The sequence below is a fragment of the Leopardus geoffroyi genome, chromosome A2 (genome assembly GCF_018350155.1).
Source record: "Leopardus geoffroyi isolate Oge1 chromosome A2, O.geoffroyi_Oge1_pat1.0, whole genome shotgun sequence".
NCBI classification, from domain to species: Eukaryota; Metazoa; Chordata; class Mammalia; order Carnivora; family Felidae; genus Leopardus; species Leopardus geoffroyi.
In genome coordinates, this window is record NC_059331.1 from 119,263,460 (window position 1) to 119,274,859 (window position 11,400).

The following is an 11,400-nucleotide window of genomic DNA, read 5'->3' on the forward strand; positions in this document are numbered from 1 at the left end:
ACACTCCCATTACAAACAGAGCCACCAGACACTTCTTAAAACAGGGAGGCAGAGGAGATTCAATGGGAGGGTACCTGGCTTTCTCAGCTGAGGTCCCCAGAGCCTGTAGGGCCAGACTACCTTAGAGCTTACCCCTATGCTTTCCGAACATTCCAAGAAATCAAAAAGATCATTCCCAATACCCTTCCCGCCCCTCCAATCCCCCAAGGAAGTCAACGAATGGCAAAATTTGAAAAGTATTCAAACAAAATAGGTTATGGTTCTTTTATTTACAAGTCTTTTGAACACCATCCCTGTATGAAGCGTACATTCAAATATTTTTAGCAGTGAGTGAGTTTAATCATGGAACACTGTAAACAGATAGAGCCTTTAAATATTCTCTTCATCATCTTTTTCCCCCTCTACGTTGCATCTTTTAAAATTCGCTTTGGTTCCTGCAGGGAAATATATATATATATATAATATAATATTTATTTTTTAAAATAATTCCAAACTCCCTTGAGCTCTTGGAAGGTCGCCGGAAGCCTCCAAGCTCAGTTCTGGGGCGGCGAAGGGCAGAGTGCGGTGCCAGAACTGGGTATTTTGGGGACTCAAGCCCCTCATAGCTGGGGACCGCTGGCCCGGCCCACTGTGTCGCTGAGCAAATCCAAGCCTCAATTAAGTGTGGTGGAAACTTTGCCAGGCTGCCGCACTCCACAGGCATTTCCTGCAGAGATCTTGGGGCCAGCGGCCTGGATGCAGCCTCTTAGCTTTTTGATGTTTTCCACCTCGGGAAAGGTCTGCTCTGTGACCAGGCTTTAGGCCTGAGTGGCAGGCCAGGAAGAAAACCCTCACCGGTAGGAAAAACTAGGTGGGCTGCAGGAGACAACTGCTAGAAGCCCAGGCCTCAGACAGTGCATTGAGTGGCTAGGAGGGGTGGGGAGCTGCTAATGCCACCTGGAATAGATTTTTTTTTTCCCCTCCAGGATCAGCAGCCCTCTCCCACCTCACAGTCACCTTTTAGTCCAGCCGCCGTCTTTCACATTGGCTTTGGAAAGCAGCCCCACTCGGAACATCTAGGAATCCTCCCCCCTTCCTCCTGTTCCTGTCCCCAAGCTGAACTGTGTTTAAAGACAGAATAGCTTCTTGACGCAGGGGTCCTGGGGGTGGGCAGGCTCCATGTGGAGGGTCCTGGGCCCAGGTCGTTCTCCAGGGCGCTTGGCAGGGGGCCCAGTCCTGATGGAGACCACACCCAGTCCAAAGCTCCACAGTCTCTAAGAATGAACCACCAGGGGTCCCAAACCATTTATTCTCGTTGATGCACAACTCTCCAAATCCAATTTTTGTTAGGAATCTTAACCACAGATGCCCAAGAGAGTCCCGGGCCGCCTCCTTAGAGGCTGTCTCCGTGTAGCCTCCTCTCTTTTGCACATCTCTTTTCTTCGAAAGTCATCACGTGCCTTGACCTTGTCAAGGGCAAAATCTGCATATAATCTCACGTGTATGAAACCCCCCACCCAATTCCAGCAGGCTGGAGCCTTAGAGGAGCGGGTTGGCCGAGTAGTACTGTAAACGGTCTCTGTTAATTTTTTTTTCCTTCATTCTCCTGTTCTGAAACCAGATTTTGACTTGACGGTCAGTGAGGTTGAGCATGCGAGACAGCTGCAGGCGCTTCTCTTTGTTGATGTACACACTGAAGAAGAATTCCCGCTCCAGCTCCCGGATCTGGTACTTGGTATAGGGGCAGCGCTTTTTTCTGGTGCGTTGGCCACCTGTGGAGGGAGAAAGAAGCAGGGAGTGAGTCAGGTATGGGGGCTGCAGTCCGTCCTTGAGCCCCGAGTGGAGGAAAAGGGCTGGCCCAAGGGACTGGCCCTGTGCAAACCCCATCAAGGTCTCCTCAGTCCCCTGCCTTCAGACTCCTACTGCCAGCTGGGGACAGGCTGCAGGCGGAGACTCAGCCCCAGATAAAAGCCAGCTTCCTAGATAGGCCCCCAGGGAAGCTGCTCACGCTGCCCCCAGAGCAGAAAGGAGGGTTCCTTACAGCAACAGGCTAGTTTGTGCCGCAGAGGCGGCTTTCAAAGCTGCCGAGTGGGGGTTGCCGGCTGCCTCCAGCCCCGCCAGACTAAACAAACAGCCGCCCGCGGACATTTCACCTTCAAGCACCTGGGTTGCTGGTTCCTGAGGCAGTAAAGTCGGCCCCAGACCCAGTCTTTCCCGGCTGCGGCCCTGACTCGGCCCTTGTTAGCATCTGAGTCAGCTGCCCGGTCTTTGTCAGCCTGCGTTCTGGCCACCAACTCCTGCCTCCTGGACCAGCCTCCTGGCTTCCACGAGGTGAGGGGGTGGCAGCGGAAGCCCCCTACCCTGGGCCTTCCCTGAGCACCAAGGCCACAGAGCCACCCAGGTCCCCAGCAGGGCAGGGGTGCTGATTTAGATAGGGTGGAGGGAACAGGGGCTTCCCAAAAGCTGCCGGCAGGCTTCACTTGCTCCCCTTTTCAATAAAACTTCACAGGACGGAAAGGAAAAACCCGCTTTTGACAGATTGAATAACAATTGTTAGTAACATGCAGTTGGACAGAAGGCAGCACGTAATTGCCACCGCGCCAGAGGAAAATGGCTTCCTTTTGGATAAAAAGGCCAACTTTGGCTTAATTTGTTCCTTTTAATGTGTTGCTCGAGCTACAGCGGGCTATTTTATCTGTAAAACACGCTCCTAGCGCCGTCGTTAAACAGGGATGCCTTTGAATCCCGGCTGGGACTGGAGTCCCGGCGCAACACATGGCTTTTATAAAAATCTCCGGATTACCTCGCTATCAAAGGCTCCCGGAGCCTTTGCAGGGGGAATTTACAGGCGCCCACCTCCGGCTCCCCAGCCCGATCTGGCCCTGAGCGGGGTCGAGCTGCTGGGCTTGGGACTGAGAAGGGAAAAAAGGGGAAAAGGGAGTTGTGTGTGTGTGTGTGTGCGTGTGTGTGTGTGTGTTGTGTGTGTGTGTGTTTTTTTTTTTTTTTTTTTTTTTTTTGCAGGCATGCCTTGGCCGGTGGGTATTTCACGGCCAATTTCAGCACTCGCCACGTGATCCCGCCTTTTATAACAAAGTTTTGTTGGGGGAAACCTAAAGGCCCTTCATAAACCTTATATGCTTATAAAACAGCATATAAAAATTTAACAGCGGTGCTGCGCTAGATTTCCAACTCCCCTTTCATAAAGCGCAGGGCGCTTGCCTTTATACGTACTGGAGCCGCTGGCCTTGTCCTCAGTGTGGCCGGAAGACGACTCGGGGCTGCTGCTGCTGTCAGGGCGCCGTCGCCGCTCCTTCTCCTCCGCCGCTGCCGCCGCCGCCTCCCGGCAGCCGCCGCCGCCGCCGCCGCCGCCGTCCGAACTTGAAGTTGCCGGCGTGCCCGTGCCCGTGGCCGCTGCCGCTGCCGCCGCCGCCGCCGCCGCCGCCGCGGAGGTCGCTGCGGCCGCCGGGGGCACTTTCTCGGCGCTCTTGTCCCCGGGGTAGTCGGAGGAGGCGAGGTTTTCCGGGGTGCCGTAGGCCGTCTCGAAAAACTGGTCGAAAGCCTGTGGCAGAACGCCGTTCCTGCCCACGGTGCTATAGAAATTGGACGAGACGGCGGGGGTGGGGTGGTGGTAGACGTTGGCCGAGCTCTTGGCCAGCACGTCGCCAGGCACGCCGGCCGCGCTGGGCGCCTGCAGGCAGTCTCTGTGCACGAGCTCCTCCGCGGAGTAGCAGTGAGCCAGATTGCCGCGGGGGTGCCATTTAGTGGCGGGCTCAATGGCGTACTCTCTGAAGGTCACTTCGCGTACGGGTTGGACCTGGGGCAGGTTGGAAGAGTAGGAGTATGTCATTGGGCGCGAAGACGGGGTCTGGGGCAGAAAAGAAGGGAGGCTGGAGAAATCTGGACCCGAGACGTAGTAAGTACAACTTGGCAAATACATGTTAGAGGAGCAGGGACCACGCTCATCAAAATCCATCATTGGGCTACCTTGGGCTCTCCGCAGTAGCCGAGCTTAACATGATTCTCCACTGCAGCTGCCTCTTTGAAGCGGATCCGTGAAGTAGAAATTTGGAGACGTAAGCTGACGTGGAAATCTATCCCCATCCTTAGCAGGGAGGTGCTGGTCATGTGACCCGATGTTGAAATTGACAAGCTGCGAGCTGGTCCGGGCCTTTTTTTTTTTTTTTTTTTTTTCCCCTTTCCTTTCCCCCCCTCCCCTCCCTCCCCGGCTTCCTTTCTTTGTAGCCACCTCAGGGGAAGCAACAGATCGTCACTCGGTGTTCTCACCGAAAGCACGTAATCGCCGGTGTAACTCATGTTGGCTGGGGGGCCTCCCGGCGCGCGGCGAGGCTGGGGTGCGTCCCATGCCACTCGCTTGTGCTCAGCTGCACGGTCCTGGCCCTCAAGTGCGCCGAGGGCGGTGAGAGAGCTCAACTCCTGCCACCCATCACTCCCCGGGTGAGGGATGACCCAGGCTGGGGGTGGCCGGGTGGGAGCTCGTCGCTGCGTGGTCCGTGCGCGGTCCTGGAATCTATTCTCCTGGAGGCTCGCGTTCGCACCTCCTTCTTCGCTATCCCCCTCCCACAGGCTTGCTCTGGAAACCACCTCTGCCTCCGACTCTGGCCGGACCCCCTTCGGGGCCAGGGTTCGCAGCCGTGGATGTGCCTGCCTCGTGGCTTGCCCGATTTGCACGGTGACTTGATTACACGCTCGCATTCATGGTCACTTCCGAAGCGCTTTAGTGCCTTCCGTCCCTAAACCGCCAACAACCAGGGCGGCTTCCCCCGCGGTTTGTCAGGCATCTGCAGGTCCCGGAAGGGCCTTCGTCTTACCCGGGATCCACCTCCACTTCATTCTCCCCGCCGGCCTCCTCACTCCACCCCCTGCCCTTGAAGAACCCCCCACCCCCTCCTCCCCGCTGCCTGCCGGGGTTCGGAGTCGCCCGGCAGAGCCGGGGGCTGTGGGGGCTGCGCCACGGTGCACGGGTCCGCCCGCCTGCCTGGTCTCATGGAGCTGAGGACCCGGGAAGCCGTGCGGTTGAGGCGAGCCTTGGGCTGCTTTAGGGGCGCTGACAGCCGAGGAGCGTTTTCCTGGGTATGCTGCACCTTCCGCGGGCTCAGCAGGCTGCCAGCGGAGCCTCAGAGCTGAGTGGGGGCAGTGAGGAGACGGCTAGGGACAGGGAGCCGTGGCTGAGAAAAGGGTAACATGCTTCCTCTCCTTCCTGGCGAAGCGTGAGAGCCAGTGACGTGCGGGGAGAAACTCAGAAGGCTCGGCGCCTTTTCTGCTACTCGTCCCACAGAAGAAACACAATGCCAGAGGAAAGAGCGCTGCTTCCCAAACTCGCGGGACCGGGGGTGACAAGAACGCCTCGGAAAGGCTAGATTTGAGCCCAAGGTAGAGACAGGGGCCATAGCTGCTAGTAGGAGTCTTAGCTTTCTTGGGAAAAAGAAAGAAAAAAATTTTCACCAAAAAAATTATGGTGAAAAATGCTTGCCATCCTGCAGGATTGAATTATCAACGTTTGGGAGAAGTGAAAGAGGGCATAGGGCTGCCAGGCAGGACCGCAGCTGGGAGGGGCCCAGCCCTGGGGCGTCCCCACACCTATCTTCTTGGAAGGAGCTGGATGTCGCTGAAGCAAAGTTGAAAAATGAAAAAGGATAACCTTTTCCCTTTCCCCATCCAGGAAATAGCTGAAGGTATTTATATATCTCGGGGAGATTTAGAGTATAAACTCTAAGATATTTGGTATTTAAGTGTCAACATCGATTTATTTATTTATTGCTGAGCTGACTGTAACTGACTCAATAACAAATCTAATCATGTATTGCACTGGAAAAGAACTATTCTCATTATGTGTTTTCTCCAAATGATGGCCCACCGTTGCATTTGAATACCTGCTGTAAATATCAATAATATCGAGTAATTACTCTGCAGTGAAGTAAACTAATTTATTGGCATTAATGTTTATGTGGCTCCTACCCCCTTCCTTTACAAGGGTTGCTTATCACAAATCAAACTAGTCGGACACATTGGTTTAATGAACTCTTTATTCAGGATTTGCTGCAAGAACTTTCATACCCCTTGAATCCCTAAGAGTTGAACTTGAAATTATTTGTGCATCTTCAGCTTGACATATTTGTCCACTGTGGCTTGCCCACTGTGCAGAGGGCAGCAGTGGTGTGAGTGAGGTCTGGTGGGAAGGAAGGTTATTGGGGAAAGGCAGCTTGAGACCTCCTAAAGCTGGGAATCGCAGTTACGGGATTGCCCTGCAGCGAAAAAACTTCGATTTCCAGCAGTGACCAACAAGGCAAAATATTTATTTCTCCACAGCATCTCTTTCTTGGAGACAGAATATAAAAGGGAGAAGGAGAGGTTTGCGAACAGTAGTGTTTGAGCCGTTCCCGGACTTGATTTTGGCTCTCTGAAACTATCTCCCAGTAGCCCACCCAGTCCCCCGCCACCCCGACCCTCGAACAAAAGGAATGCTTGAGGGGTTTCAGTGACTTTGCTATAACAAAGGCGCCACCATTTCAGGGCTTGCCCCGCCCCTGGGTGAAGGCAAACAAATTCTTGCACTTGTATTAGGGCTTTTAAGACTATAATTGAACCCGGGGGCGTCTAGGAGAACCGAAAACAGTTCTAGACAGACCTGGGGTTTTATAGCAGTTTTGGCAGTCAACTTCAGCTTGTGCCTGAGCAGACCGGCTGCGGTGGCCCGCCAGCCGGGGACGCCAGGCTACCTCCCCCAGCTGCACGCAGCCCCTCTCCTAATTAGATCGGCTTTCCCCTTAGTGCCAGGGAGAGGGGGTACCGGCAGAAAGGTCAGTATGGGGATATACACTGTTCTGCGTAATCAACGCCTCCCGTGTCCCTGAGAGCCAAGCCGAGAGGGTGCCAGCAGGTCTGGATCCCATGGGTATCTGTAGGAGACAAAGGCAAATTTCCGAGAAGAGGCTGGGATGGAGGAAGGCTCTCCCAAAGCAGCTGGCAGGGTAATTCAAGAAGGCTGTACCGATGCGGGGTGCCGGGAGGGACACACAGCCCGGAAGAGGGTATGTTGGGGTGCTGCAGCAAAGATGGATGGGGGGAAAGGCTTTTGATGCCAGGAGAGGAGAAAATGCCTGGAGTGGCGAATGTTTTTACTTCCCCAGCAGCGACAGGAGGGGGTGCTCAGATCCCCAAGGCTTCGGACTTTTCCCAGGTTTGCCCGCTCGGGCCCCTCTTGCCCAGAATATACTGGCAGTGTGAATGTTTGCGGGGGTGGGAGGGAATAGTTGGGGGTGGGCGCAGATTGGAGCATCAGACCAAATCTGGGCAAGCAGGGGAGGCACAGCTGCAGGTACTTGGTTTTGACTTTGCTTGGAGCCTAACTGACTCTTCCGCTTTGCAGGAGGCCCTACACCCGAACTGAGCCCACCCTGCTCAGGGGAAGACCTGACGGGTGCTAAGGCCACCTGGAATGCCAAGTCCGAGTTGTATTTCTTAAAGAGATGGAGTGGATGAGGCTGTGACATTGGCCCCTGCCGACTGGTTTCCCACGAGCTGTTCTCTCTCAGGAGCTCCGCAAAGCGGAGCCATCTCCAGAAAGCAATCTTCAGCATGTATTTCCTTTTATCCTCAACCCAGAGCCCCACGGCAGCTAATGCAAAAGGCCAAAAATGTTTTGGAGGAAGAAAAACAAAGGCAGGAAGTGGCGGCGGCCTGACGGTGCGTGTGTGTCTGCGGAGAAGGGAGGGAGCCGTTTCAATCTCTTCTTGTTGTTTTTCCAAACTTCAAGGTCTAGGCAGCCCTCGCAGGGCCGGGCCCTTTCGTTCCCCAAGCCGCGTTTGGAGATGGCCACCCGGAGAGGAGAAGGCTGGCGCCCCCGCGTCAGCGTGGTCAGGCGGAAACGGCTAACGAGGCGATTTGCTCAGCAAAGCAGACCGAGCCTTTGCAAGGCTCCGTGTGATTTGGCCTTAAATGGGGGGCTGGGGGGTGGGGGTGGGGGTTGAGGGGTTCGGCAGCACCTCCCGGATCCTCCTGCTGGGGCTGAATGCATCTTGGTGCAGATGATCCTTGCGTCCTACACTCCACCCACCTCCCCAGGCAGGATACTGGAATAAATTGTGTCCAGGTGTCTCTGCCCAGCACTGCCGCCTCCCTCCACTTCTTTTTGCAGCCGAAGGGTGCCTGCTGGCGGCGCCCGGGCCAGGTAGCTTTGGTGCAGTCGGTGTGCACCAGGGCAACGTGAGGCTCTTTCACCGGGGAGCGGGGGGGGGGGGGGGGGGTTGTCATGCTGGGGATGTCTGCAGCACAGCCATTTGAGAGGCATGAGCCGAAAGGACTGTCACTTGATAGGCAGCTTAACACCTGTTCACTCAAAGGGAGAATAGAACAGTGGGCAGGGAGCAACTCTAGACTCTGGGGTTCCCAACCCCAAGTGCCGCTGCTGCTAGGGTGCCCTCTTTTCCCCTTAGTGCTATCTTGGGCACTGAGGCCAGCTCACTGACCTCCAAATCTGAGAATCTGAAGTCCCCAGTGCCTGCACTTACAGCCCCTTCAGGCAAGTCAAGCCCCTCGGCAAGAAGCCAATAGTGGGAATGCCAATACCAGGCTGCTCGCTCACCATATTCCCTCCCTAGCTGGTCCTGTCTCCCTGCAGCTCCTGTTTGCCTGTCTCCCCATCCTCTTTCCAGTGGAGTCTCCCCTTCTCCAGCCTCCGGCCTTTTCTGATGCCCCTCCTAGGCTGAGCAAGAACTGAGGTGCCGTGGGAGGGCACCCAACACTCAAGCACAGAAAAGGGGGCTGTTAGGTTCCTGGCCACCTCCCACCCAAGTTTAGGACTTCACCAGGGATCTAAACTAGATCTCTTACCTCATTCTTCCGAACACTCCATTCCAAGGCTCTACCGTGTTATTTTTCTTTCCTTCTGTCATCAATATTTCCTTCTCTTCTTGGGACCTAGCTCCAGGATGGCAGCCAGCCTGGGAGGGGTCCGGCCCACTTGACAGACCAAACCTTACTCGCAAAGATCTACAGTCATTTACCTATGGATCGCTTAGGGCACCAAAATTTTTTGCCTTTTCTTGTTGTACTGAGCCCCTAGCTACCTCGGTCCCTAAAACGTCACACTTATTTCTAGAAAAGCTACACAGAAGACTATTTCAACCCCAGTGACCACACTGCATACAGGTGCAAAAGCCAACTGGTGGCCCGGTGTAGAAACAGCCACTGAGCCCTTCCTGGGTTTGGAGGCCAGGCTTTTATTTGAGGGCCGTCTCCTTCTAAATGGGAGGTGTCTGGAGGTGCGTTGTCCTCCATGGTGATTCTGGATAATGGGTTGTCTGGGGAAGCCCAGGGGATCTCCCAGGATTTGTTCTCAGGAAACAGTTTATCGGCAGATTTTGGCCAATCTATATCACATTTCGAGGTGTTGTCCAGAGGTGGCACTGAGGCTGCCATGAAATATTTGGAGACCCTCTCTATCACTAGTAGGTGGAGGCAGCGGTTAACTTCTCTCCTTGCCTTGGCAAGGCACCCGCCTGTCTACAAGCTCTTCTACCCTTGCCTATAGCACAAGAACAGGTAATGCCTTGAACTTGACCTTACAGTTGGTTCTCATCTGACTCACAGGTTCAATCTTCCAAGGTCCCTAAACATCTGAAGAAGTCCACATCCTTCCTCTGGTTGCTAAAGAGTGGGGCATAGGGCTCAGCTGAGGGTCCCAGACACTCAAGCAATCTGGTTATATTTAGTTTAGTGGATCCCAAATTGATGGGAGAGAGTTACTTCCTTTGAGAATAACTATTTTTACTTTTATTGTTGTGGATTCATTATTTAAAAAAATCACCCCCCTCATCTTATCAAGTGGGAACAAATGGAGTAGGGGAAACTTTCAAGGACAAAGCCCTGGTTCTCAGCATCTGCTTTCTATTCTCCCTGAAACTTCGGCCCAAACGGGTTTCTCCAGCAGAGGGTATCTGCAATAAAGTGGACAAAAGAGGGCGGCCCAAACAGAAGGCTAGCCCTGGCCCTCAGGGTCTTGTCCCTACAGCTGTGGTTCACAGGAAGCCTCCAAGGCCCCAAGCTCCAGCTGCCTCCTAGGTCAATTCCCCAGGCTCCTTCACGTCTACTCCGGCAGCAATCCGTGGTTCACATTGCAGACTTAAAAAGAGCGAGCCCATGCCCAGCCCATGGCTACCCTAGGAGTCTCTCCCACATGCCCTTCCAGGCAGTTCTGTGACCATACCTATTCATGGGCAATTCCTCCAGCTAGTGTCCCTTCAAAGGCCCTACTTCACCCGTGCAGCTTTAGGTATAAAGCCCAGCCATTCTGTCCTCTGTGGAGGTGGCGGGGGGGGGGGGGGGGGGGGAGATGAAATCCTTTACCGTCAGGGCCTCTTTGATTCACCTGGAGCCTAAGCTCAGGGCTGACTCTGCCTAAGCTATTTGTTTACCACTGGGCCTGATGGGTGACCCTGTGCAGTCAGGCTACGGGCAGAGGGCAAGGCTCCCACCCCTCCAGAGCACAGTGAGTGGGTTTGGGGGCCCCGGGAGTCAGGGATTTTTACCTTTGGCAGAGTGCACCTCACTTCTTGGCACAGATTTTAGGCAGGAGAAGAGCATCAAAGTGCACAAAGCATCAGCATGCACTTCAAGGAGCAGACCTGGACTAGAGGACCTTAAGAGAGGTTCCCAGCAGGGTCCTTGCTCCCCTATACTATTCCTGGCTCTGCTGGCCCACAGGCCCTGCGGGTCCCCTGTTTCTGCCAGAGCCCAGAACTCTGATCCAGCCACATTCGCTCTCCGGAGCTTGCAGGCGCTGCCTCTCGCCGGGGCTAGGCCTCCGCGGGCTCCGAAGTGTCCTGGACCAGCTTTTCCAGGACTCGACGGGGACATAGCCCGGGCCACCTCTGGCTGCGGGAACTCCTTTTCAGTAGCCAGGAAAGAACCCTCGCCTCCAGTCCGCGAGTCCAGGCCATCAGAACCCGCTTGCAGCCGGCCAAGTGTGGGTCCCGGGCCTTCCTGAGTCCGCCGCGGCCCTGACCGTGGAGGCGGCCATCCTGCCGAGGACTTGACCTTTGCGGCTCGGCGAGGGGAGGGCGCTCTCTGAGCTGAGCTGCCGGGAGGGGGATTCTGCTTTCTCCAGCTTCTCCCACCCAATAGCAGCCTGGACAACCCACGCATGCAGCGCCGCTCACCTCCATCCCCCCTCCATTTTGTGCAGTGTCCGCCGACCCGCGGCCGAAACAAAGCCCCCAGCAGTGCTCTCACCACCTCCTTTGCGAGCTCTTGTCCCCAACTCCCCTTAGGCTAAAAGGTTCAGAGCTAAAGCCAAGCGGTCCAAGGCCCTCCCCAGCGTCCTCTTCTCTCGCTGGACCCCAGCCGCCCGCAGCCAATGCCAGGGTACTACTGAGGGTGCCAACCGGGCCCCTGCCGGTGCCA

At 55.2% G+C, this 11,400-nt stretch overlaps 1 protein-coding gene and 1 long non-coding RNA gene across 4 annotated transcripts; one reads left to right on the plus strand and one right to left on the minus strand.

The window, feature by feature from the left end:
* Positions 1–250: 250 nt before the first annotated feature.
* Positions 251–4,175, minus strand: HOXA11 (homeobox A11). Its single transcript, XM_045495163.1, has 2 exons — positions 3,211–4,175; positions 251–1,751 (listed from the first exon to the last, which is right to left on the minus strand). Exons 1-2 carry the CDS (start codon positions 3,953–3,955, stop codon positions 1,519–1,521), a joined length of 978 nt encoding a protein of 325 aa, XP_045351119.1. The 5' UTR covers positions 3,956–4,175; the 3' UTR covers positions 251–1,518.
* A 174-nt stretch (positions 4,176–4,349) lies between these two features.
* Positions 4,350–8,105, plus strand: LOC123606610. Of its 3 annotated transcripts, none has more exons than XR_006716382.1 (3): positions 4,350–5,070; positions 5,207–5,672; positions 7,367–8,105. It is a non-coding gene; the product is annotated as an uncharacterized LOC123606610 (long non-coding RNA). The 3 variants fall into 3 exon arrangements; XR_006716384.1 differs by lacking the exon at positions 4,350–5,070 and having other exon boundaries at positions 5,081–5,370; positions 5,481–5,672; XR_006716383.1 differs by lacking the exon at positions 4,350–5,070 and having other exon boundaries at positions 5,081–5,672.
* Positions 8,106–11,400: the final 3,295 nt, after the last annotated feature.